The 27,868-nt window shown below is 45.8% G+C and overlaps 1 protein-coding gene across 11 annotated transcripts in view; it reads left to right on the top strand.

The window, feature by feature from the left end:
* The window catches only part of auts2a (activator of transcription and developmental regulator AUTS2 a), a 346,590-nt gene extending 329,078 nt beyond the window's left edge, over window positions 1-17,512 (top strand). For 4 of the 11 annotated variants that reach the window (XM_085469427.1, XM_085469428.1, XM_085469436.1 and 1 more), the window contains 13 exons: window positions 1,608-2,172; window positions 3,391-3,683; window positions 4,791-5,023; window positions 5,996-6,040; window positions 7,128-7,223; window positions 7,315-7,386; window positions 7,811-7,840; window positions 8,208-8,279; window positions 9,893-10,034; window positions 12,080-12,160; window positions 12,246-12,329; window positions 12,550-12,802; window positions 14,948-17,512. In XM_085469427.1, coding sequence (XP_085325553.1) covers window positions 1,608-2,172; window positions 3,391-3,683; window positions 4,791-5,023; window positions 5,996-6,040; window positions 7,128-7,223; window positions 7,315-7,386; window positions 7,811-7,840; window positions 8,208-8,279; window positions 9,893-10,034; window positions 12,080-12,160; window positions 12,246-12,329; window positions 12,550-12,802; window positions 14,948-16,193 — 3,212 coding nt within the window. In that variant the 3' untranslated portion in view covers window positions 16,194-17,512. The remainder of the gene's footprint in view (window positions 1-1,607; window positions 2,173-3,390; window positions 3,684-4,790; window positions 5,024-5,995; window positions 6,041-7,127; window positions 7,224-7,314; window positions 7,387-7,810; window positions 7,841-8,207; window positions 8,280-9,892; window positions 10,035-12,079; window positions 12,161-12,245; window positions 12,330-12,549; window positions 12,803-14,947) is intronic. The other 7 variants (XM_085469431.1, XM_085469432.1, XM_085469433.1 and 4 more) reach the window with 5 other exon arrangements.
* The last annotated feature ends 10,356 nt before the right edge of the window (window positions 17,513-27,868 follow it).

The following is a 27,868-nucleotide window of genomic DNA, read 5'->3' on the forward strand; positions in this document are numbered from 1 at the left end:
CAACATTTTTCTCTTTCTGGACTGCGTTAAAGAGACAGAGACCATTCAACACAAACACATGGCAGGCTTGCAAAGTGTCCTTTTGTCTCCTGACAGGCTGGCAGATGTCCCGGGAAGCTCTTCCGTGTAGAGCGGGAGTCAATAGCCGTTATTTTGATCTCGCATCAGAATTGACCTCCCCTGACCTTATCTGTAATATTGCGTGCACCTGGGGCTGCTAATACCTCGCTTAGCATTTCAATGCTGAATGTTAGAGCTCTGTTAGCTCAGCCTGCTCCCATTGGAGTGTCTCAGGGGGGTAGTGTCAGGGAGATGGAAGCCACCAGTGACAGCCGGCTGCTCTGCAGTGCGGGTTGCTGCCTCAGCCCAGGGGAACTGGTTCCCATCTACACCTCTTTGGCAGGTAAAGGATTTAGCTGCTTCACCAAGGGGGAGGAGGAGCCCTTGCCCCAGCTCTAAACCCCCCTGAGGCCCAGAGAGAGCTAATTACAGTTTATGTATGCACTGTCATCTCCCATGAGCCTCTCTGCCTCTGGAGGAGTCAAGCTGGTGGCTGATGTCTGAGCACTTTGTTCTGTAGGAGGAGGTCCCTGCAGAGAAATACCCCGGACAGAGCTTATTATCCTTTTTTTTTTAGTTCAGCATTGCACAGCGCTTAGTCATTCTTTAGATGCAGTCATTTTGGACTAATGGAGTCCAAACAGGCCGTTTAAATGACACGTAATTGCTGTTGCTTAGCAATTACATGTCAGATGGCTATCACACTACATGCAAAGCTGAATTCATTCCCTGAAATGTTTTTACCCCACACAGTGCTCTTTTTATGCATATCATCAGTTGAGCTAGTTTGCATGTGGTAAAGAACATGCATCGGTGTTTCCAGAGAAGATTAGCACAACTGCACGTACTATTTGAATAAGCTAATTTTTCAACTGTAGAAGCGATGAAAAGGTGAAAGGCAGCAGAAACCTGATAAACGGCAAAAACGATGCACACACATCTGCACGCTGTCACTATTATTCAGCTCCAGTTTGCCTCTGGTATGGAACAGATCTCAGTTTGTGCAAGGTGCATGGAAAAGTGCCTCATTAAAAATGTAATGTGGCCTACAAGTGAAAGCACAGAAAACGAGAATGCTCTTAAAATGAAGGTCTTGAGTACAATGCACTACTGGTTCACTCTGAACAAGCAGAACACTTTTTGGTTCGTGTCGTTCCCCCCGGGGACGGTGTTAAAGGCTGCAGTGGTGTTTGTGCTGGCAGAGCCTAAGGAAGGTGTGTCAGTATGAGGAGGAAGAAGGAAAAACTGTGTCTGTTTGTGGAGCTGTCAGCTGATAAGCTCACACACCAAACATGACAGAGGAGATGTCACTAACAAGGACAGGAGCTGCTCACACTCACAGCTCACTCACTGTAGTGTCTGCAGTAGGGGGCTGTGGCTCTGCAGGTACAGCAGGTCGTGTGTTGTTTGGAAGCTTCGGTCTTTGGTTCCTCGGGTCCACCTCAGGATATCGTTGCATGTTAAAATGACATCATCGATACATTCATTGTGGCACGTCACGGTTAATCTGCACCTTTTATCTGTTTTTAACATTTGTTTTTGTGCAGTTCCAGATTTTGGCATCGATGTGCTCTCCACCAATGGCAGCCAGGAGCCTCACGGCCCAGGCCTCCTCAAGGTGTCAGGCCTAGAACGCAGTCAGGAGAGGAGCCAGGAGAGTTGCAGAGACAGCCAGCTGCCTGTACCCAGCACCCCCAATCCACCTTTGTCCCCCCCAACCCTCCCCGTGTCACTGCCCCAGCCCCAGCCATCCATCCCCCAGACCCCGTCCCCTCTTCGAACCCAGCCAAACGGGCCCACTCAGCCTTTAAACCACCTGCCCCCACGCTCAGAGGCTCTTCCCAGGCCTCAGTCACCCGCAGCCCTGCCTCTTGCCCAGGGCCAAGAGCCCTCACCAACCCCCCCTCCCCGGCACCAGCACCAGCCTGAAGTGCTATCCCACCCGAGGCCTCCACCTACACCTAGCCTTCACCCACACCCACCATCTCCCGCCCTTCCGAACCACCACTCTCACCAGCAGCACCCCATCCAGTCAGGGTCTCACCGGCCCCCATCGCGCTGCCACCCCCGACCCCTTTCTGCCTACAACAGCCTCAGCCTCAACGGCCACAGGTAAGCTACTGTCAGACAGCCTCGAAGTGCATGGGGAAAAAAGCTCCACACACCCACAGCTCTCATGTTCTCACATGCTCTAATGCAGAAAATTCATGCAGAGCTGTTCAGGCAACACCTCCATATTCACACACACTTGAAAATTCAAGAATATCTCTTGAGCTGGAAGTGCATATACGGCCCGATCAGTATGTAAATTGCCATCAGGAAGTCCCCCAGCCAAACTGTAGCGCTGATTATTAACAGCGGAATAAAAGGGCCACACTGCACCCTGAGTGCTGGGCTTTTTTTTAATCCACCCACACATCTGAGCTCGGACTCCCAGTAGTTTGGTGTAACCTTGAATCACCATATTGTTCATGCTTCGTGGATTTAAGGCTGTTTTGGATGAAAACAGAAGGAAAAGTGGCTCAGGAGACATTTTCCTAATTTAAAAGGATCTTCTGTGTATTCAAATATGTAGTTTATTTCATTGAAAACAATAGCAGCTAAGCTTATTCTATCGTATCAGTTGAGAAGCACCGAACCCTGTGAGCCTCTCCATTAATGTTAGACCTTGAGATAGCTCCTTCAGAAGCCACTCGGTCCCAACAACAGCTCTGCCTAGCAGGCTCTCAGGACTTGGCTTCCTCTGCCTGACTCTGCGCCAGCTCTGCCAGTCTGCCAGCGTGCCAACAGGGCCTGGCACCCGCATGTGAATAATCACGGCTGGGGCCCACAGCGACGAGCGAGCGCTGCAAATGAGCTTTTAGGCTTAGTGCGTGGAGCTGTGGAGACGCTAGCTCCGTGACTGCCCCGGGGGAAACCCACACACACTACAAAAGACTGTTTGCTCACACACGCCCTCTCGCCCTCTCATCCCATTTCCGATGCACATGTTCTGTACCTGGCTGTGGAGGAAGTGCCTTAGCAGAAGCTGTTCAAAGACAGATGCTCGTTCTGTTATGTTTGCCAGCGGCGGTTTATTTGCAGCCGAGGCTGCTGCGAACGGGGTTTTCGCAGATCGTGTTTGCCCTGGATTCTGTGAAGCACGAGACAGAGACGGGGAGGCATTTGTAAATGGGAGGCAGCTGAGGCGTGAAAACGGCGTGCTAGGAACTGAACGTCAGAGCAGATGGAGACGAGGGGATGTGGAGGAACAAGTGTTAATTTTGACTGATCACGCCTGGCTTAACCACTTATCTGCCTTTTTCTCTCTCTCTGTCTTAATCTTTACAGCAGTAGCAGGAGCAGCACCCCAGGCACCAAGCCCCACGGACCCCCTACGCCCTCCCTGCACCTCCCCCACCACCCACCGCCTCCTCCGGCAGCCGCGGCAGCCTCCACTTTTCCCTTGGCCTTGCCCACTAACCAGAATAACCCCCACAGCTTCCCGTCTGCCTTGCAGTCGTCTCCACACCCACACCACCCCAATATGTTTGCTCCTCCAGCAGCCTTGCCTCCACCGCCACCATTGACGTCTAGCACCCTGCCAGTACCCGGACATCCTGCTGCTGGGAGTGCCTACTCAGGTAAACAGCACAAGCAGCTCGCAGATGTCTCCACATCGCCCCCAAGTGGTTTGACAGAGGACTGCACATTTGACTGCAAAAGCAATCAGCAGGTTCTTATTTAAACCAGTTGTTGCCGGGAAGCTCGAGACACATGACAAGTACATAATGAATGATGGACGCAGAGCGGCATTTCATTTTGAAGCATTCGATACGCAGAGACGATGCACATGCTGCCCTGGTAATTATTTAAAGAAATAAGCAGCCACGTCCAAGATGATCCACGTGCACGTCATGCCATCGCTTTGTGTGTTTATAGTTGTGTGGACAGTTCAAGTTCACACTCTCGGTCTGCACGCATTACAAAAGCGATCACAGAGCCTGTGCACATTTCTGCGCGGTGCTGTCAAGCTAAATGTCAGGGTCAGTGCGGGGAGGGGCTCTAGCAACATTCCCAGAACGTCCATTTCACCTGGAACGGCGATCATGTGCAACAAATCAATTTGGTCAATACGGGACGGAGCGAGCTGGATGTTTTCCAAAGATACTAATGAAATTTTTATGAAGAGAAAATTCCAGCCGCGCTCCCAGCCCAATAAAGCCTGAAACGAATGCAGAAGATATTGTAGCGAGCCACTGTGGAATAGGAAGGATAAGGTTACTCTGGAGGAGATATAATCTCTCAAGGCTGGGTTTGTTGAATTTAGAAGAAAAGCCAATGATTACTTGAAATCCATTCTTCACAAAGGTTATTAGAAAAAGCCGATCCGCGCTCTCAGAGGGGCTCGAGTGTATCAAATCGCCACATTTTGACAGTTCCAGCAGTCAGACTGTTCTAATCATGTCGAGCTTCGCTTCGAGGGAAAATGACACGCTGGTAATCACAACCATTTCCTGCTTGTTTCCTTTTTTGACAGCTTGGCTTCTTATTTTGATGACATACAGAGCTGTCACACGGGAGCGCGAGGTCCTCCAGGGGTCTGCGTGTGACCTACAGCTGGGCGGACTGTAGGGGGTCTTAATTAAAGAGAAATGTATTTAAAGTTCTCAGATGAGGGTTATTTGAGTCTGCAGCTCTAATTGCTAATAGCGCTCTGCTGTCCTAATGCTCCGCCCTCTTCTCTACAGAGCAAGACCTTCTGCGCCAAGAGCTCAACACCCGTTTCCTGGCGTCCCAGAGCGCCGACCGCGGTGCCTCGCTTGGCCCCCCGCCCTACCTGCGCACTGAGTTCCACCAGCATCAGCACCAGCATCAGCACCAACACACCCACCAGCACACCCACCAGCACACCTTCACGCCCTTCCCACACGCCATCATGCCCACCCCAGCACCGCCCATGGTGCGTACCCCTGCCAGAAATGTGAGGATAAGTAGAACACACCTGTGTTGGGTTGGGGCGGTGGGCGGGGCAGGGGTCTACGTTCTCGTAATGACTTCTACATGTGCGGAGCGGTGGGCGGCTATGGCACCAAAAAGTGTTTTCGCGTTGCGGTTTGGGAGCGCGAAGACTTCGTATTTTATTTTTTAAATACTCTGACATGTGTGAGAGCGGCACGCCGTGGGGACCTGCGGGTTTCTGTGGCGGCCGTTCAACGATGACCGTGCGCGTCCGTCCACGCCACAGCGATGCCTTTATTCTCCCACAAAGCCTTTCTAGTGTTTTCTCTGGCATACGCTGAGACTCCAGACTTGAACGCTGTTATTTTCTAAATTGGCAATAACTTGCCCTGGAGCATGTTAACTTCAGAGCCAGCTTTCAGAACATAATACACTTAATTCATTCTGATTTTAATGACATCATTTGGTCCCATTTGGGGGTTTTCATTACTGGCAAATGTATTGCATTAAGAGCCGCGCAGTTTGGGAGAGAACCACAGGCAATGGGTGCCTGAACCTAAACTCTCACAAACACATACACATTTGTAACTGCCTGACCCACAGAGGTTTGCTTGGCTATGATGATACCTCAAAGGCAGCATAGTGAGGCCTCTGACAGCTAATGAGGCCATAAAAAGGCTCTTTATGGCTGCAGTGTTTAGTCTTGACTGTGGAAATGTTCGCCCTGAGCCTGCGCCGCACCACTAAAAGCCAACCAAATGAGAGCCAGCTCATGCTAGTTTACAAGGTCTTCAGATGATCAGGAAACGGGGGAGGATGAAAACATTGTGGCGCGGGGAGTGGTTGAACTTGGATCCCGCTCGGTAGACGTCTTAGATCTTCATCTATAATCGTATTTTCGGTTTTAAATGCAGTTTGTGATGTTTTTTTGTGTGTTGGCCTGAAACAAAAGAGGCCAATCTTTGTACTTAGCTCTGTTTCATTTCTCCTACAGTTTGACAAATATCCAACAAAAGTCGACCCCTTCTACAGACACAGTGTGAGTTTCTCTACTGCGTACTAGCTTCCAGCTTCAGATTTGTTGCTTGCACATTTTGCCATTTCAGCCCATGCACCGTACATCTGCTTCCTAACGGTTACTGCTCCATGTCACCCTTCGGCCGTAGCTAATGATGTGATGCAACAGATCGGGATTCTTAAATCCTGGAGTTTAACAGTTACTGTGTGCATGTGATGATAAACACAGTTGCTACGTTACCTCTCTGTCTCGCTTATTTCCTTTTTTCCAGTCACCAGCAGTGGCGTCCTCAAAATTATTATTCAATAAAAGCAAATGATTTCAAACACTGGACTCGCTGTCCTACCGTTTTGCTGAAATTTTCAGAGCGTGCTTCTGCCTAGTGTGCTTTTTCTACAGACTATTAAACTGATTTGTCCTCGATAGCTAGGAGGCAGATTTTACTATCATAAAAACCTATTTGTATTCAGATCGACCCGCTTCCTAGTTTGTTTTTAAGTGCTTCATCTTTTTTTGTTTTTTCCCCCGCTGGTATAATGGTCCCGGCAAACACGCTGAAAGCATTCCTTCTCTATAAAACATAGTGGCATCTTAATACTTGGTGCACAAGAGGAGTGGAGTTGCATTTAAAAAGCTTGCAGCACACCCTCGAGTCCAGCTTTAAAGAATTCCAATGCGCGACTGCAGCAATGCAAGCACGTTTGCCAAACACGCACTCGTTACTTTGGCTAATATGACTGTTAGGGACAATTATGCAAAGCAGATGATTGCATATCTGTTTCTCTACATACAGATACGTTTATGAAAGCCTTGAGCGCTTGTTTGACTTACTTGTGTTTTGCGTGTATTACAACATTCTGCTTTTCATATCAAAGGAGGTTTTTTCTCCTGATTTAAATCCAGCGGGAACAAGCAGTGAATATTTGATAAACAAGCCGTTTGTGTAACACATAGGCAATCATTTGTAACTAAGCAGTCACTGCGATTAAACTGCGAGGTTTAAACACCACCACAAACTGCCTGCTCTGTTTAGACTGACTCATAAAGCTGCATTTCACCGATAGACCGAATCGTCCTCACGCCTCCTCTCGCTCTTTTCTTCTTCCAGCTCTTCCACTCCTACCCTCCAGCCATGTCTGGCCTTCCCCCTGTCATCCCCCCAACCGGGCCCTTCAGCTCGCTGCAGGGGGCCTTTCAGCCCAAGGTGAGACACCACCACACACCCACAGACAGACTAGCCGGGAGGGGGCGAGTTATATTCAGAGAATAATTTTCGATCGTCTGCTGCTCTCCAGACCTCTAATCCACTGGATGTTTCCGCAAGACCCGGAGCCGTCCCACACACGTTCTTACAGAAGGACCCCAGGGTAAGAGCACGTACACGCCACCCACCGTGCACCAGGAGACCGGACTGTACAGGCTCCATAGGTTTGCTTTATTAGGATCCACATTAGCAGCAGCCTCAGCAAGCAAGCTGTTCTCATACAGGAAGTGTTAAAAATGCATTAAAATACATATGAATAATTTACCACATAGAGTCTATTTCTGATCTATTGATCAGCGGTGAGTCGTAGATTGACAGACGTGTCAGCGTGTTTGTTTGCAGAAGGCCACGCAGGAGGAACCCGTTTAAACACCCGCGTGTTAATTACCCCTGAAACGCTTAATTTTAAAGTGAACAGTTTGACATTTTAATTTGGTTCCTAATGAATGCTACACACAAGGACTAATTAGAAATGATTTGACTGACAGCAGAATAATTCATGTTCTCTCTCTCCGTCCTTCCTGAAGCTAACGGATCCGTTTCGGCCGATTCTCAGGGTGAGTGCTCGCTCCCTGCAGTGTCTCCGTCTCCTGCTCCCTCGCAATAATCACTGCGATGCCTTGAAGGTCTTTGCTAATGGAGTTGATAGTGTCTTTAATTAAATGGGGGCTGAGTGTACTCGTTTACGGGGCTCATTTTGAAGAACGCTGCAGCGCGTGTGTTATGAAACCTTGTCAGATGGCCGACAGTGACGCCTCGCTGTCACACGCCAGCGTGTGCATGGTTCATTCAGCACACCTACATTTCTTAGCCTTTTAATATGTGATTAGTAGTCATAGTACCGTATTGATTAGATGACACTGTTTTTTGGTCACACCATTTTCTTTCTTGTTCTTAATTAAATAAATTTTCTTGTTCTTACAGAAACCGGGGAAGTGGTGTGCCATGCATGTCCATATTGCCTGGCAGATATACCACCACCAACAGAAAGTAAAGGTGAGGACTCGTCTAACCCCTCCTAACACAGTGTGGCCAAGGCTGGATTTAACCTCCTAGGACCTGGCGTCACATTTTGGGTTGTCTAGACCACAATACTAAATTTTGCTCTACAAGGGCCTGATATCCACTAACGAGGACACTATACTGCCACTGTCCTATCGAAATTTAAAACGAATGTCCTTGTATGTGGATCTCATTTTTCTCAGAAACAAAAATCAGGTAAAAAAAAATACAGTAATTCTTTGTTTTTACATTCATCAGGTCCCAATCAGCCCAAATAGCAAAGAGAAATTAAAAATGCATGAAAGAGTTCAGGTCTTAGGAGGCTAATACTGGGTCAGTTTAGCAAAGTCCAATTTTCAATTCAGTTTTATTTATAAAGCACCAAATCACAACAACAGTCACCTCAAGGCGCTTTATATTGTAAGGTAGACGCTACAATAATACATACAGAGAGAAACCCAACAATCATATGACCCCCTATGAGCAAGCACTTTGGCGACAGTGGGAAGGAAAAACTCCCTTTTAACAGGAAGAAACCTCCAGCAGAACCAGGCTCAGGGAGGGGCGGGGCCATCTGCTGTGATTGGTTGGAGTGAGAGAAGGAAGACAGGATAAAGACATGCTGTGGAAGAGAGACAGAGGTTAATAACAAACACTTCCACTCTCTATAGACACTGTTGACTCATTTGTATTAATTGAACTGCAAAATAAACCCAAACTCCTGATGGTTCGCTCTGTGGATCTGGCTCTAGTTTCTCTTCTGGAAAAATCACTTCATCAGTTAAACCACAGAATTGTTCCGTGTCTTCTGTGATCAGCTGATTTCACCGTTGTACTCAGTAGAAGTCGCTTCACACACCGTTGATAATAAATTGACATTTAAATTGTATGGTTTGCATCCTCCTTTTGCTTCTGGAGGTTAGTGTAATGCTTTGATTGTGACACCTCACTGGAACTTAGCAGTCAGTCACCTCCCTTGATGGCTTTAACTATTTTTCCTTCCCAACACGCCTAAAACCAGCGTCTCTGTGTGCAGCAGGAGTAGGACCCAAATGCAGACTCAGAGGCAGGACGTGAACTCACAAACCACAGCTTTACAATACAAAACTAACCTGGAAAAACCAAAGAATCCAAATACACGGGGGGAAACACAGGGAGAGACAGACAGCCATGAGGGAGACGCTGACGTAAATATACAGAAGGATAACGAGGGAAGTGAGGACACACGGAGAGCAGGACGGGGGACACAAAACTGAACAGGACGAACACGGAAACACGAGACCTTCACAATAAAACAGGAAGATGATGCGGGAGGAGGAGAGGCAGACGAGACGGACTTGGGCAAACACAGATAAACGTGATGGAATAAAACACAAGGAGGGAAAACACGGCACAAGAACTCACACAACTTTACAAACACAGACGCACAAAAGGGGACGCAGAGGGCAAAGGTTAGCGTAGAAGAAACTCAGGATTACCACTAAGAATAATAAACCATCACACAAAAGGTCATAAAAACACAAGAAACACCAAATGCTGGGTCAAAAGGAGCCTCTGATAGCTCAGGTTTTACATGTGTTTCTCTCTGTACCTTTGGCGTCTTTCAGCAGCAGATGCAGGTCGACCCTCACAAGCTAGACTTCGGCCTCAAGCCCGAGTTTCTGAGTCGACCCCCGGGCCCCAGCCTCTTTGGTGCTATCCACCACCCCGGCGACTTGGCGCGGCCCGCCACGCTTTTCTCCGCTGCAGGTGAGTGCATCAGCTGTCCGATTGATCAGTGGCCGCCTCTCATATTCAGCAGCAGTCGGTCCTGCTGTGCAGAGCTAGCATCGTGTGTGGTGAATGAGTGAAATCAGCAAACCCGACAGAATGATCTCCACCAGAGTGACCATCAGAGATATATCTCACCTTTCTTTAGGTTGGAGTTGTTGGGTCAATCTCTGACTTCCTGTTTCTGTTCTTGGACACTGTCGCAGCTCTACAGTTCACTCATACTGCGCCACGCTTGGCTCCTGTATATGAAACGTTCATGTTTAAAACAGCCATGAGCATGTGACAACAACACGCACAAATCAGAGTGAAAGAACAGATCATCCAACGTGCCTCTTAAAGGAATACTGGATAAAGCAGAGGATATTCGATTAGTCCATGAAATGGGTTTTAGTGATGTCAACAAGGTCCCCGCTTGCTGTTAAATACAGGCAGACCTTGAAGTCGCACTTTGGGTTAGTACAGTCGTCTCTGGTGCTCCTGGTGTAGTTTAAGTATCCACAGACTGCAGATGTGAGTCAGCCTTTTTCCCTCTATGTTGGATCTGGTTATTAAACTTCAAGCCGCAGCAGTGCTGGGTTTGCTTCGTTCAGCCTGTAACTAGCCAGGTATCATCAAGACATAACAACGACAGTTTTCCAGGCAGTGTGTGGAATTCCTGAGTTTAGCTTAACTATCCCAAGATTAGGTCATCAAACTACCACAACGCCCCCCTCTGCTACTATTACTTATTTGGCTCTGCGTCAGTGTCCCAAAATGTCAGGTTGTCATAATGTCCGATGCTGCAACTGGACAAAACGCCAACAAATGAAGAAAATATCTTTACTAAAGATGAGATACGACAAAACAGCAGGAAAAAAAGCACCGTTTTCACGGGACTCTCTGCAGTGTTTGGTGCTGCGCTTTATGGCCAAACGGCTGTTTTAGTCTCGTCTGTCTGAAGGACTCGGACGTCATTTCAAACATTTGCCGTTCTGCCATGTTCACTTTAAAGAGGACAAGCCGTCTCCTTTCCAAATACACTTGTTCCCTGCCTTTCTAACTACACTGTAATACTGTGGAACATTTAGCACGCTAACAGAGGCCTGCAGCTTTGTGTCATCTCCTGGGAAGATTGTGGCGTTTTATTACCACACACCTGAGTGCTAACACAAACCGATGATCAGTTATTAAAGTGAATTTGATTATCGGCACCTGGCTGCTGTTAATTCCTTTAGAAGTACGGGAGGTACTCTGTGTACTCACTGCATAGAGCCCTGAGAAAACTTTTTTTACACTTCAATCTTTTATTAATCCCAAAAGTTGTAAAGCTGTAAGCAGTGCAGCTTTCTGCTTGCTTACTATTAGCTTTCTAGTGCAGATAATCTTGGGATAACTAGCTGGCTTTATCCTCATTAGTTACACCAACAGCTGAGCTAAAGCTGATCATCTGGGAGAGCATGATCAGGCTGCACAGTAAATCATCTGGGCAGCAGATTTCTGCAGCGATATATAACAACTTAGATCGTAGCCATTGTCCCCACAACATCTGTCCTGAGCCTGTGCTGTTTGTCTTTGTGTGAAGCTCTCAGGGCCAAAGTCGTACAAGGAAAGTCTTAAATCTTTCTGGAGCTTGCAGCTGATTCTCCTTGTTTGCTATGCGCAGTATCATTAAATGCAATTAATCTCGTATTAACAGGAGCATCGTTGTTTCTCTTTTGACGTGATGATGGGACTTATGTAAGAGTTGACTTTGAAGAGGAACACGCGTGTAAACGAATTGCTGCTTTAATGGCTGTGCCTGTAATCTACAGTCGACTAATAAGTTCGTGGCTGTTTATTTACAGATGCTTTTGTCTGCACAAAAATACTGAAGGACATTTTTCTGAAGTCTTTTACTGAACTTTAACTTTACAGTTAAAGTTTTTAAAATACGAATTACTTATCGATTAGCTCTTACTGACAGCTCCAGAAAGACTTCACCAGTTGACCAGTTAACACTTACTTTTGCTGATGTTACAGTCTGTGGTTATCCTCCTCCTCAGGTCCTACGCACCCATCTGCAGCTCCCTTTGGCCATCCACCGCACCATCCTGGAAACTTTCTTCCTCCAGCATCTCATTTAGGTAACAGCACGCTTCATCTCAGTCTGACCGATCCAAAACGAGGGTGTTGATTGCATCAGCGCTAACATGCTGTGTCTTCTCCCAGAGCCTTTCAGTAGGCCTCCATCGTTTGGAGGACTGGGATCTCTCAGCTCGTCGGCCTTCGGGGGATTGGGCAATCCAGCACTAAGTGAGTTTCAGCCTCAAGAAAGACACTTGCTTGGGAGTGGCCACATGAGAAACCGTGACTGTTGTGGAGGGTCACAGTTTCTCATGCGGTCCCTCGGGAAAATCAGTCGCCTACCTGTAGTTTAGGTGGAGTAATCCTCTCACTGTTTGTAATGCTGCCTGCATATGAGGATCAGCAGAGCTACACATTTAACTTGCGTTCCATGTTTTTCCACGTGTTGAATCCCTAACAGGGGCCAACTCGGTGTTTGGCCACAAAGATGGCCCAAACGCGCCACAGCACTTCAACAGCAGCAGTAACAACAGCCACCAGGAGCCGTGGAACCGCCTGCATCGCACGCCACCTTCGTTCCCCACGCCGCCACCCTGGCTGAAACCCGGAGAGTCTGAGAGGAGCGCGTCGGTGAGCTCACACGAGAGGGACCGAGACTCTGACAAACGGGACTCGTTGGTCAGTAAAGAGGACAAGGACAGGTGGGTGGTGAACAATGTAACAACTATATGAGTAATGTGGTCAGTGTGTGAGTGCAACAAAGTGACAGTTTAATGAACAAAAGATTCCATTCAATTCAATTTTATTTACACAGCGCCAAATCACAACAGCACAGTACAGTACAGTAGATCGTGAGCAGCACTTTGGTGACAGTGGGAAGGAAAAACTCCCTTTTAACAGGAAGAAACCTCCAGCAGAACCAGGCTCAGGGAGGGGCGGGGCTATCTGCTGCGACCGGTTGGGGTGAGAGAAGGAAGACAGGATAAAGACATGCTGTGGAAGAGAGACAGAGGTTAATAACAGATATGATTCAATGCAGAGAGGTCTGTTAACACATAGTGAGTGAGAAAGGTGACTGGAAAGGAAAAACTCAATGCATCATGGGAGTCCCCCGGCAGCCTACGTCTATTGCAGCATAACTAAGGGAGGATTCAGGGTCACCTGGTCCAGCCCTAACTATATGCTTTAGCAAAAAGGAAAGTTTGAAGCCTAATCTTGAAAGTAGAGATAGTGTCTGTCTCCTGAATCCAAACTGGAAGCCGGTTCCACAGAAGAGGGGCCTGAAAACTGAAGGCTCTGCCTCCCATTCTACTTTTAAATACTCTAGGAACAACAAGTAGGCCTGCAGAGCGAGAGCGAAGTGCTCTAATAGGGTGATATGGTACTACAAGGTCATTAAGATAAGATGGGGCCTGATTATTTAAGACCTTGTATGTGAGGAGCAGGATTTTGAATTCACTTCTGGATTTAACAGGAAGCCAAAACAGGAGAAATCTGCTCTCTCTTTCTAGTCCCTGTCAGGACTCTTGCTGCAGCATTTTGGATTAACTGAAGGCTTTTCAGGGAGTTTTTAGGACATCCTGATAATAATGAATTACAGTCGTCCAGCCTGGAAGTAATAAATGCATGAACTAGTTTTTCAGCGTCACTCTGAGACAGGATATTTCTAATTTTAGAGATGTTGCACAAATGGAAGAACGCAGTCTTACATATTTGTTTAATATGTGCGTTGAAGGACATGTCCTGGTCAAACATGACTCCAAGGTTCCTCACAGCGTTACTGGAGGCCAAGGTAATGCCATCCAGAGTAAGAATCTGATTAGATACCGTATTTCTAAGATTTTCAGGGCCGAGTACAATAACCTCAGTTTGATCTGAATTAAGAAGCAGAAAGTTAGCGGCCATCCAGGTCTTTATGTCTTTAAGACATTCCTGCAGTTTAACTAATTGGTGTGTGTTATCTGGCTTCATGGACAGATAGAGCTGGGTGTCATCAGCATAGCGGTGTAAATGTATGCTATGTCTTCTAATGATGCTGCCTAAGGGAAGCATGTATAATGTAAACAGAATTGGTCCTAGCACTGAACCCTGTGGAACTCCATAATTAACCTCAGTGTGTGAAGAGGACTCTCCATTTACATGCACAAACTGGAGTCTATTAGATAGATATGATACAAACCACTGCAGTGCAGTACCTGTAATACCTACAGCATGTTCTAATCACTCTAATAGGATATTATGGTCGACAGTATCGAACGCTGCACTGAGGTCTAGCAGGACAAGCACAGAGATGAGTCCACTGTCAGAGGCCATAAGAAGATCATTTGTAACCTTCACTAAAGCTGTTTCTGTGCTGTGATGAGCTCTGAAACCTGACTGAAACTCTTCAAATAAGCCTCTGCAGATGATCTGTTAGCTGTTTGACAACTACTCTTTCAAGGATGTTTGATATAAAGGAAGGTTGGAGATTGGCCTATAATTAGCTAAGACTGCTGGGTCTAGAGATGCTTTTTGAGTAAAGGTTTAACTACAGCCAGCTTGAAGGCCTGTGGTACATAGCGAGCTCGTGCTCCTGCTGGGGGGAGGAGAGAGGAAAAGGTTAGCATCGCCCATATTTGATAACAGCTCCTTAATTAGCAGCAGCATTGAATTTAGTTGAGTCAGAGTCATGTAGACGAGACAGCAGCAGCATCAGTCAGGTGGTGATAAGCAGATTGGCAAAGGCTTAAATTAAAGATGTTTCCTGTATGTTTTACATAATCATAATTTTCCATAAAATGTTTTTTTCTCTGTACAGTTATTTAACTCCAAACGTAAAACTCTCATAACCTTGTTTGTGCCTGTAGGGACTCTGTTGAAAAGCGTCATCCCAGCCATCCGTCCCCGGTCCCCGTCAATCCAATCAGCCTTCTTAGCCACAGCCGACCTCCTGAGCACCACAGGAACCACCTGCCACCTGCTTCTGGAGAGCCTCAGAGGGAGAAGGAGAACAAGGCCAAAGAGAGGGAAAGGGAGCACTCGGATTCATGGAAAGACAACGGCACAGACGACCACAAGCTCAAGGACAGCCAGCACAGTGACAAGGACACGCCTGTCATCCATGACGGCCGAGCGTCAGAGGACAAAATGTCAAACAGAGGATCGGCGTCACCCTATGTCCGGCAGACCAGCTTGGAACGTCCCAACGGTGGCCTGACGAGGGATGTCCTGGAGAAGAAGGCGGAGCTGCCATACGAGCACCAGAAGAAGAGCAGTGAGGTGAAAGTAAAGGAGGAGAGGAAGGAGGAGCAGGATGGAGGCGCAGAGAGGGCCAGTGAGCACCTGCAACAGGCGTCCTCCACCCCTAATCTCCACCCTCCCTCCTCAGTGCCTGTGTCCATGGGCATGCCCGTTGTCCACCCCATCAACAGCATCAGCAGCCTAGAGAGAACTCGAGTCGTGGCGCCCTTTATGGGTATCAGTCCCATCCCAGGAGCTGACAGATTCCCCTACCCTCCCTTCCACTGGGACCCAATGAGAGACCCCTACAGGGGCCTGGACATTCACAGGCGAGACCCTTTGGCCAGGGACCTGCTGCTGAGGAACGATCCTCTGCACCGGTTGGCAGGGCCGCGCCTGTACGAGGCAGAGCGCTCCTACAGGGACCGCGAGCCTCACGACTTTAATCGCGACCACGCCCACCCCCTGGCCCTGGAGCAGAGGAGGGAACAGGAGCGCGCCCAACTGGAGGAGCGCGATCGCCTCAACATGCTCCGAGAGGACTACGAGCACGGGCGCCTCCACCCCGCGGTGCACCATCCCGCCCTCGACGGACACCTCCCCCACCCTGCCCCGGGCCTCATGGCCCCCGGACTCGCTGGCATGCACTACTCCAGGGTGAGTCCCTCAGCCGCAGCGGCAGCAGCCGCCGCCGCCGCAGCCACCGCCCATCAGAATGGTATTCTGAACAAAACGCCACCCACCGCGTCTCTGAGTGCACCGCCCCCACTCATTCCCACACTGGGCGCCCGGCCCGGCTCGCCCAGACGGACTACTCCCCTGGGCACAGATATCAGAGACAGACCGGCTCACAAAGACATCGAGGCGCGGTGAGGCGAGCAGACGCGGTGGCCCTGCAGCCCTGTGCCTCACCAACACTGAACTCACAACCAAGCACTTAGCTTTGGCAAAGCAAGACTGTAACATAGCTGTGAATAATTTATGTGGGCACACAGATGCCCATGCAATGAATCGTTTTTGTATAAAACTACAAAGAGACAATAATCATGGAACAAAAAAAGCTTTTTTTCAGAGATTTTGTTTTCCCGTTTTGCTCCAGCTTTCCGTGTGCATTCTTTCTCTTGTATAGAAAAGTGATGTGGAGTCAGAATGAGCAACTTTGGATTGTACAGGTACTTTAGCACTGAGTGTGTAGATAATGTGTACAGTTGCTGTGCTCGCCCTGTACGGATTCAAATTCATGGTACAAATATGCAAAAGAGTGTTTCGAAAGCTTTACTTTGACAGATGTAAATACAGGAGTATGATTCAGAACGTGCTTTTTGCAATTTCTTTATCGTTTGGTTGACGCAGGTGATTCGCATTGTACCAGATCCCCAGATTCAACTATGCAACAAATGTCTCGGTTCCCTTTCTGAAAGCTGGCCTTCAACACTACTGACTGCGTGCCACTGTGTACCATTCAAGGACTGTATTCTCTCCACAACGCAGACTTGACATTAACTTTGCGTCCGTGCTGACAGATGCAGCTTTAACTGATCCGCACAGGGTTTCAGATTTAACAAAAAACAAAATGATTTTTGTCTTATAATAATCTGTGGTGACAATCCCATTGAACTGAATATTAAATTGTGATGTAAAAAGCCAGCAGCACAAATGTGTGGATGGATTTTTTTGTTGTCCTCTTGGTTAACACCAGTCTTGTTCTGGGGAGAATGCAGCGCATTAAACACCATGACGGCACATTAGCCCTAGCGGAGGAGTGTAAAGTACATGTTTCTGTTGGTCAAACAGTGTATTAAAGTGCTTTCCTAAGTTGTTGTACCTACAAAATCAAAATACAAAAAAAGCAAGTCTCAACCATGGACGGTTTGTTTCTAACAAGCAGAGATCTATTTTAGTAGTCCACTGAAGGTTTAGTTGTGCGCTTCAAACTCTGTGATATCATGTCGTGCAGTGTTTTTTAATCCAACATGAAATTGTCCACCCGAGCCATAGTGGTTAGTCGATACGTATCGCAAAAAGATTGTTCAACGAGAAACCTTTTGCTGTTTACCGTGTACAGGGGAAAAAACGAAGTCTTTCTAGATCGTGTACAATGAGAAAAAATGAAGCGACTGAATCTTCAGCATGCTCCTCATTTAAACTTGTGTTATGTAAATTGTGCCATGTTATTAAAAAATGTGTACTAACCCTGTGTTTGGGTGTTTATTTCTCCGCCTTTGCACAGACGCCATATGTGACGTGTCCTGGCCCCACTTCTCACCCACCAGTGTTTTTATAGCGCTACAGGTTGTGTGTGCCAATAATAATACTTCTTTTTTTAATCCTCTGTCACGTACAGCGTGTCACATCCCTGCTGATGTAGGAGAAAACTTGATGGTTACCCCAGAATTGTGAATCATGAGCAGATGCAAGAGTTATTGGCATTACACTGAGTAACTACAGGTTCGTGCCGCCGCCTCTGACTGAGGCGCGTGGGTGCGTCAGTCACCGCTGCTTTTCCTCTCAGACCTGCACGTATGAAATGATATAGGGCTACAGCATGGGGGTAATTCAGCCTTTGGACCAGCAGAGGGCGCCAAACTATAAGAAGTCTTATGGCGTGGATGAAACTCTTTAGACAAACCATTACTCTGCGTAAGAGCTACCGTTTGACAACTACTGTCAAAGAAACGCAAGGTTGGCCTATAAACCAGCCTGAACCATATCTCAGGACCAACACATTCACACTCACACGTACATCTACTGAAGCCAATTAACATGGATGTCTTTGGACTGTTGAAGGAAGCCAGAGCCCCCATAGAGAACAAGAACAAGAATGAATCTTTCAAGTCATTTGATTAAAAATCGTGAGGTGAAAAGGAGACATGCAGCAGGGGAGTTTAGAGAAATCAAAGAAGCAAAACTTCACATTTAAGAAGCTTCAGAAACAAAAGCAGAAGGCAGCGGCTTGCAAACCTCATATTCACAACAGAACATAAGAAACCACGTCGAATATTTAAAAAGAGACCGTTTTTAGAGACCACTTAAATTTTGAATTTGATGACAGCGTCGTGTCTCAAAAACGTTTGGATGGAGAAAATTAAGCAGCACAAAAGAAACAGCTGGAGGAACATTTAGCAACTAATTAGGTTACCTGGCGTCGCATCAGCAAAAATGGGCAGATTTTCACCAATCTGCTAAAAAGTCTACACATTTTAGAACAATTTCAGAATTGTTTCCCAACATGAAATTGTGAAGACTTTGAATATCATCTATATCATAGATAGAATAGTAGTATACGTCACATCTTCCATGGCCAGATTTTGTTATCAAGAGTCAGAAAAGCTTTTAATGAGACGCTGTTAGGCCCAAGCTCGTGATTAATGATGTGTGACAGCAGGGGGTCTGATAAATGGGATCCTGTGGTGTGATTTCTTTATCAGACTGATAACAAAGACATAATAAACCTGCTCCGGCGGTGTACAGAGTATGTAGAGGTTTTATGTGATGAAATCCTGACAGTGACTCAACATTAATCTCTTACTTTGCTCGTTAAAGTGAAAAACAGCTGAGAACACTTCTCTCCAACGACCTCCTGCAGTCTGAACTACATTTACATCAATTCACGACTGTGTTTTTGTGCAAACCTGGCTGCTAATAAGCTCACTGTGATTTTTATGGTTTCCAACAGAAGGTGCTCATTAATCCTGCCCGTCTAGACCAGTACGCACAAAACGGTAGATTTCAAAAGTTAAAAAGAAGAAAATGTTTGATCTGGACTCTTTCAGGACCCAGTCTTCAGTTTTCAATCACTAAAGTTCAAACAGGCAATTCTGGTATTTGGAAATGTGGAGCCAATGAAGTTTAACATTTATATATAAACTACACGTTGCTGTGTCAAATATAGTGCCATCCAAAAGTCTTGGACACCTCATTTCTTTATATTTTGCTTCCAAGGAGACAGAGTCTGGTCTTGAAGGTCTCTAAAGGCCTCGTTTTTAGCCTCTGAACACAAAACTGTGAACCAATGTTGTCTCTACATACGACCGGTGTTAGTGTAGTTCCAAAATAAGGAGTTACACTTCAACTCAGTTTTATTTACATAGCACCAAATCACAGCTGCAGGTACAGACTAACAATGCTAGAGAACAAACCCCAACACTGCTCTGCTCCCACCTTCCTCCTTCAAGCGCTGCTCTTTCGCTTTGTTTGCTAAAACTGCTCAATTTAAAATGCTGACGTGCTGCCTCACTAAGACTCCCGAAAAACAAATTCCAAATATGAAGCTGGCATCAGCAGAGTTGCTGGTAATGTTTTCTACCAGCATGCTGCTCGACCATCAAAACTCAAAAAGTGGGCCTATTTTATTTAGTAGAGTGTAAAATGTCTTAGTAATTAGGTTACACAATCAAATTCATATGGAAATGAAAACTGCATAAAAATTGAAGACTTTGGCTCACAAGATAGAAACGTGACTTCAACATAGTGAAAATATTATAATATTTGGCATCCAGTAGAGCAGTGGTACTGTAAATGTAAGGCTGGTGTTGACCAAAACTTCTAGTTAGGATAGGGATGTGTGTGTGTGTGTGTGTGTGTGTGTGTGTGTGTGTGTGTGTGTGTGTGTGTGTGTGTGTGTCTGTAGGTTCATATTGTTACAGGAAGGTGTTTCGGGTCCATGGAGTAACGCAGAAGAAAAGTAACGAGTAGGGAGTAATTAGGTAAAGTGACGTCTTGATGCACGCTCAGTCATCCAGGTAAGTAAATCCCCCAAAAGTTGATTCTGTTCATCTGGACGCAGCGTTTTCAGTGGTGCTGGTTTCAGTCTTTATGCAAATGTCCTGTTTATAAGGTTGAAACCTGCAGTCAGCTGAGACTGAAGACGTCACCTGGATGATGGTGAAATGTTTTTCCCACTGAAACATCCAGATGAACAGCATCAACCTTTGGGGTTGAGTAAAGTAACGCATTACAACAAGTAACAAGTGACGTCTAACACGTAACAATCTGCAAATATTCAAATAGAGTTTAGAAAGGACGCTTCCTTTAACACTGAGTAAATGCTGGAACCTGCACTGAAACAAGCCTCAGGTATGACCTGTATGTCCCCGCCTCTGCACTGATGGCCACAAAACTCTGCTTATGTAATTCACCTTTTCGACACAAGGTGGCATCAGTGCACACTGATGGACAGCAAGGTGAAACAAAGGGAGCAACAAAGGGCTCATCCACAGCAGATAGCACACACTGTGCCTGTCATCTCACGAGCAGAGAACCAGTTTGCCGAGGTCAACTTCCTCTGACCAATGCACAAATGCGATTTGCTTCAACACTGACAATCACGCATGCTGTCAAACCTGAAGAACAGCATTGCGTGCCAGACGCTCCTTGATTGACATTTATATCCTTTGTGAGCTTAAACACATGACAGAAACTAAGCAGGCTGACGGTCCTCGATCGTCAGCCTGCACTTAAGAGTTGTCTGTGTCGTAACTGGAGGCACACCTGTATTTGTACCTGAACCCACAGCAAACAGGAATCTGACGCCTCGGTGCTATATCTCAGTGTTACTGCAAACAAAGCCAGTCTCTGGGAAATAAGATCATATTTCATAAGAATAATAAAGCGATCCGAGAACCACACATTGCCCATCACCTGATCATACAAGCTCCACATCGTCTTAATCTCATGTAGCACCACACACTGGCTCTGGCTAACACGTCACCCTATTCCCCTACAAAAAAGAGGAAGGTTCAGTATTTTCTCCCCGCTGACAACACTTCTAATCACCTCCAAACAAACTTGGCTCGGTCGCTCCTAAAAATATTTTCCTGTTTGTAAAAAAGGAAAGGCATCCCACTCTCAGTGGTAATGTTCCCCTAGATTTTCCACTCCTCTGCTTAGAAAAAAGAAGAGAAAGCCTATAAACACGAGCCTACCAGTGAAGCTGTCTGTTCAGGATTAACTTAATGCTCAGCCTGTTCAAAAAGGAGTTCATTCGTTTGTCACTGTGAGTCGTTTCATGGTAACACAGCTGCTTGGTGGGGTAATATTACAAATCTGGAAAGCCTGAGATGAAAAGAGGAAGAGCTGCTCTCATATATATACATGCTGAACTGGAGCAGAGTGCACACAGCCCTCCACTGAACCCGAGGAAATGACCATAATTCTTCAGACATATGTGATCTTACACACAATCAGTGGAGCCGGTTAGAGCTTCTGTTTATAGTGAGGAGAAGAGGAGGAGTCAGAGGAGGATGCACAGCCTGGTCATAGCAGATAGATTAATAGATTCCCAGCATCATCATGTTGGACATAAGAGGTTTGAATAGCTGAATGACAGTTTGCTGCAATGGTGGAAAAATGCGATATAATATTGTCAGAGTTCCTGCTATAGTAAGACCAGCAGAAATACTCAAGTTGTCTTTCAATGTGTTTTTGGGCTTATGGAGGGTATTTCAGGCTTTCTGTGGGTGGCAATGAAAACAGGAGTGTTTTTACACAGCAGTGACCTTCAAAAGGAAACACACACAGCTGCAGTGTGGCAGAAGAAAACAGAGGAAAAAGTCTTTGTCACAACTGACGCAACCAGATAGCCGCTTTAGCAGCACTCTCAGACACACTGTGTTTTATTACTCCTACCTGCTCTGTATTCTTTCTTCACGCTGACCTAGATATCATATGACCCGCCCTAATCCTGCCGCTCTTTTCGTCTGATTTCAACAAAGACAGGTTCGGATGACCTTCATGGGTTTGATGCGGCGGGGCCTCATTAGCAGTGAGATTCAGATCTGCCAGTGCAGACTGATGAACTTTAATTACTGCAGGAGCTGCTTCAGCTGAACACCAACGGTTCGGCCAGCTCGTGTGGAACATCCCGACTGAATGCAGAGGATGTACAGAGCTGATATTTGGTGTCTGGACTCTGACCTTCTTCGAGCAGAGCAGACACTGAACAGTTCTGGTCATAATAGAGAGAGCTGAACACCATCTGCAGTGTGAAACCTACTATAGGATAAGAAGAAGACAACAAGTGGCCTGCTGGGGGCATGCACCATCCACTGACATCTCATTTTAACAGTGACCTGGAGAGGAAGTGGAGGAAAGAAGGGTCACACCTACTCCTGTACATATAGTACATAACCAAACTCACAGTGTGTACATGTTAAAAAACAGGCGTGTAACTAGCAGAAATAATGACTTTAACTAGCAAACAGAAAAATAATCAGCTAAGATTAATGGTTCATTTTCCCTCCCAGACTTTTTGTCTTCTATTACTGGTAAACTGAACATCAGTGTGGGAAAAGAAACGTAAATGATTTTATAACAGTCTGATATTTACAGACCACATTATGAAAGAGCTCCTAATTACATTTTCCCATTTCTGATCAGAACCGTTACATCCAAAATATTATGCAACACATTACAGACACAAAATATTCACATAAGAAAAGATGGAAGCAAGTTTCACAAAGTCAGCCACAAAAGTGGGTCTTTTTCTCACGTAACTAATTTTTTCCAAGTTTAGTTCAGTATGGAGAGTGTATTATTCTTAACCTTGAATAATTCCAGGAGCATCGGATAAACCACAGAGGAGGAGTTAGCCTCAGCAGCTGTTGCTAAAATAGTGATTATCTTCCATGCTAATTATCACAAACTGGTTTAAAGGGCAACTGTCACACGCTTCCTTATTTTCTGTGTATAGATATATATTTTTTATCAGATTGTATATTTGGGCATTTTATATATTTGTTCTGCTCTGTATCTCATTATTGTCACTATACAGATGTACAAAGGCATTCTATTCTATTCTGTTGTTACTGTTATAGTGAAAGCTCAAATTAATCATGGAAACGTTTTAATCCACTGTAAGGCAAAAGCTCAGGTTTCAAAAGGGAAAACAGCTACATGTGAATTTTTAGTTTCTCTCATACTGAGCAGAAAAACAGTGAATATACACGTGTGGCATGTGCAACACTTTGTTTTCAATGTGTAAATTGTGTCTCATTGTGCATTCACAGTGGTGCTGATACAGAAGAGACAGAAACTCAGACTGAAATAAGTTCATAATAATAACTTCATTACTTTTTCCATTCATTAACTTCATATGTAATCCCATTGAGGCAGCATGTAAACTATCCTAAAAGAGACTAATGGGCAGCCATTACAAATTTTACTATGAACCTTTGTGAGTTTCCTGCTATGACATGTCAACAAGACTGCGGTAAAAACCCAGTGAGCAAACAGACGTTAGCCTTAGAGTCAATGTGCAAGCACAGAGTCAACAGAAATTTCCTCAAACAACAGCAAAAGTTTGGCAAAGATCCACGTTATGTTTCTGTTCTGCAGCACCAACACATCTCAAAGCTCCTGTCAGCCCATACACAGACAGTTCAGCCTGCTACACTGTGCCAACAGGTAGCATCTACACGGCCCTGCAAGCTTAACTAACACCAGTAAGACAGCAGATGTTAGCAACCTCGAAATGAGAAAGAGTATCTAAGATGCAGGAATTTTAGAATCAGAAACAGGTGGACACTTTGGAAATAAGACCTCCTGAAGTTCAGTTAATTTAGCAGTGGTCCAAAAACATCTGTTACCTTTACAGCGACAGAAGTGAAAATAATTATCACTTAATGTTTAATATCCTGACTAAATTACACTCTATCAATAACTGGGTCAGTGAGTAACACCTGAGGCAATCACCCAACATCCAAACTCACAAGTTTATGAACTGGTAAAACACCTGCAGAATAACCCACAAGATGCACCACTGGCGTCCCAGTGCCAGTTTGATGACTATACTACATTTGTTTTAAGTTAAATCACAACAGCTGCCCCAGCGCACTGTTTATGGTAAACATCGTACAATAACACAGAAAACCACAACAATCAGACGACCCTCTATGAGCAGGCGTTTGGTGACGGTGGGAACGAAAAACCCGCTTTTAACAGGAAGAAACCTTCAGCAGAACTGGGCTCAGCGAGGGGCGGGACAGAAGAGGCCCTGTGAAGGAGAGCCAGAGATGAATAATAACTGATGAGTCAATGCAGAGTGATTCATAAAAATGTTGTTTTCAAAATGAGATGAGGCCTGATTTCAGCTGTGTCAGCTGAAGAATTTTAAATTCAGTTCAACTATGAAGAGAAGCTGAGATGGAAGACGTTTGTCATCACTCTCACTGCAGCATTTTGGACCAACTAAAGGCTTATCAGTGAGTTTTAGGACTTCATGATGATAATGAATTATAATAGTTAAACCTACAAGTAATAAGTAGTTTCTCAGCATCACGCTGAGACAGGGTGTTTCTAATTTTAGAGATATTGCAAATGCAAGAAAGCAGTCCAACATATTTGTCTAACGTGCACAGTGAAGGACATATCCTGGTCAAAACCGACTCCCAGATTCATCAGTGTTACTGGAGTCAAAGGTCGTTCCACCCAGGGGAGGTATCTGGTTAGACTCCATGTTTCTACGATTCTTAGGGCTGAGTACAACGACCTTTGATCTGAACTCAGAAGCAGAAAATTAGAGGTTGTTTATGCAACTAACTGGTGCATCGTTTGGCTTATGATGCAGTGAAAATTTATGCTCTGCACCTGAAGAACACTGCCTTATATTGGTCCTAACACTGAACCCTGTGGATCTCCATTATTAACCTTAGTTTGTGAACAAGCTGCAGCCTATTAGACAGATATAATTCAAACCACTGAGCGCAGTACCTTTAATGCCTACAGCGTGCTCTAATTACTGTATTAAAGCATTATGTGTTGTGATATTTTGATACCACGGTAGCATTTACAGGATATTGCTTTGTAGTGAAAACTGTTACTCAATAAGGCCCATTTACTAGTTGTTTTTCTCTTTCTCTCTGACCCAAGAATTGATGTGTAAGAATCACAGGCTGGTACCCCCAGGTTGAAAATACCACAGAGACGAGACCACTTCCTTACTCCCATCCTCCCTTCTTTATCTCTTAGAAAAAGGCTCGTTAAAGGCCAGGTGGTTTGTTTCAGAATTCACTAATGAAAGAACTCTGTATTCTATGTCTAGGAGTGTATTTTGCTGGAATGATCATAAATTGTAGCTGAACTGATAAACTACACAAAGGATACTTCTTTGCTCACAAGGCAGGAAGACGTTTCCTTATTTGGTCTGTACCGGTTTGAACTGAGAATCTGCTGACACACGAACCTTTTTCCTCTATATAAGCTGTTGTATGATAAATAAACCTCTGAGTCAGTTTGGAATGACACCTAGAACGGTCTCCGCGTCTTCTTGTTCTTCTGAACTGCTCCCGGTACTCCGGCCGGTACCGTGATTGCCCGTTGATCATGCATGAGAATATTTTAATTTTGTTATATGTTAAAGGATGAACTCTGCTTATTGGTGCCCATGCCTTAGGAGGAAAAGCTCTATCTACGGACAGAGATATCCTTCATTATGTTTAACTGCTGTCATAGGGACTGTTATGTTCTCTTATAACTTAACTGGTAAGTAACGACGCCTTCTTTAGTCGTAGGAATTTACTTTAATAACCAGTCTAAGGAAAACAAGGCGCAGGCATATCAATGCGCGCATACACCACACTTTGTGTTCTACACTCAATAACAGAAAGTAGTGCCACAAACTATAAACTGATTTTACTAAATACATAACAGGGACATAAAGCTGTGTGTCATCTGCATAGCTGAGTGATGCGGCTGAGAGAAAGCATGTATATACTGCGACTTCATGCGTCTTAATTTCTCAGCTGGAACAGCCTGAGGTGGTGTAAGTGTTAGCTGTGCTGGTGCAGAGGGAACTGGGATCGCCCCATCTCCTTAAATCAGTAACCTGACCTTTGCCCTGACTGTGGCCACACAGGAAACATGGAAGCACACGCCAGCATTGATATATATGAACTCACACATGGACAGGCACTGAGAGACTCACACACGTAATATATCACTGACATCACTGTGGTAATAACAAAGATGACCCCAATCATCAGAAGGAGAAAAGAAGGGAAACTGTGGCCCGAGGCTACATTTTATTGTTGGCCTCGATTGTGCCCTCCCGATGACACGGCATTGGAGCTTGATCACCTATAATAGAGTCCGGCCGAGGTTCGGATTAAAAGTACAAATCACATTGTAAACGACTGCGGCGAGCTGTAACCTCCATCTCGCCGTGTGAGGTTTTAACTGCAGTGCTCCCGATTCCAATCTCTCAGCTTCAGCCAAGGGAGATAGGAGATAACGGCACAGGGCTGGGACAAAAGATCAGAGGTACTGGGTGACTGAAGATCTAGTACAGTATTCAGGGAGGATATTAAACCAGGAGTCGTTTCTCTGAGCACGCCGTTTGATCTGGCGCTCTCACTGTTCCTTTGTCCTCCACTGCCATATGCTTCAGTGATGAGGACCAACTCTGAACATGGTTATTTTCCAATGCATTGTGCGGTTAAGGAACTTCGTTTTTGTTCTTGCCACACACAGTGATCTCCCTGCCAGTAAAAATGTCACATGTGCAGATGAGCATCACTTTACTGATCCATGAAGCTCACCAAAATCAGTCCAGAGAGAGCAGAGAGAACAGGATCTTGAGGGAAAAAACATGTTGTTGGACTGAGTGCAATCTCAGCGTGAATCCGCCTCTGCTCCCCTTTCCTCCCTTGAGCACAGAGGGGAAGGTCATTCATCAAAAGTCACATATTAGTCATCCAAATGTGAGCGGCATGCGGTCGAAAATAGTGACCCAAGATGACGCTGAGATGCAGCGTGTGCAGACGTCAACCTTTAAACGGATGACTCCGTATCGACCAAATGGCGAGGCACGGATGCGTGGAGGATGTGGGAGGGGGCAATGGTTGGTGTACCAGCGGTCTCTTCCTCCAAGTCTGACAAATGAGTACATGCCAGCTGGGTGGGCCCCACGAGAGATCCAGGCTGTCGGTGGGCACAGCAGACAGGGCGGGATGACTGGCTCAGGTTGCGACTCAACTCCCTCTTCACAGAGCATCCTCCGCGGTCTCCAGCCTCGGCGTGCGGGTTGTTCAAGGCGACATATGGCTGAGAGCTGTGGCTGTTTGCATGGTGACAAATTGATGTTGCGCCTCCCTTTCCCATTCCCGTTCCTCTGACATGGCACGGTGACATGCATTTAAAGTTCAGGCTGTCAGCTTTAGGTGTATTTTCACATCCAGTATCCCACATGTGTGACATTAATATTATGACCATTAAAGTATGAGAAGGTGCTGGATTTAGAGCGTGAAGCTAAAAGCTTCTGAAGAGTGCTGCAGCATTGCACGTACGACTTAAAGCTTCCCGTTTTGACATCAGGGAGAATCCAGATTCTGTATCCATCAGAATACTATAGAGACCAAAACGCGAGGGGGGCCACGTCCAAAAAGGGCTGAACTCCTCAGTCATTCATCCGACGTGGCTGTAAAAGCTTACTTTCACATCATAATCTGTGTGCCATTTTTGCATCCAAAGTGCTAAGAGCGCCGAGCCAAAAACTTAATGTACTGCTGTGCCGATGGAGCCGTCTCTTCACATTATGCATATTCCACCATCCT

Source organism: Copadichromis virginalis, linkage group LG10 (assembly GCF_057382275.1).
Source record: "Copadichromis virginalis isolate Kocher_CV1m ecotype Utaka linkage group LG10, C_Virginalis_male_GT1.1, whole genome shotgun sequence".
Lineage (NCBI taxonomy): Eukaryota > Metazoa > Chordata > Actinopteri > Cichliformes > Cichlidae > Copadichromis > Copadichromis virginalis.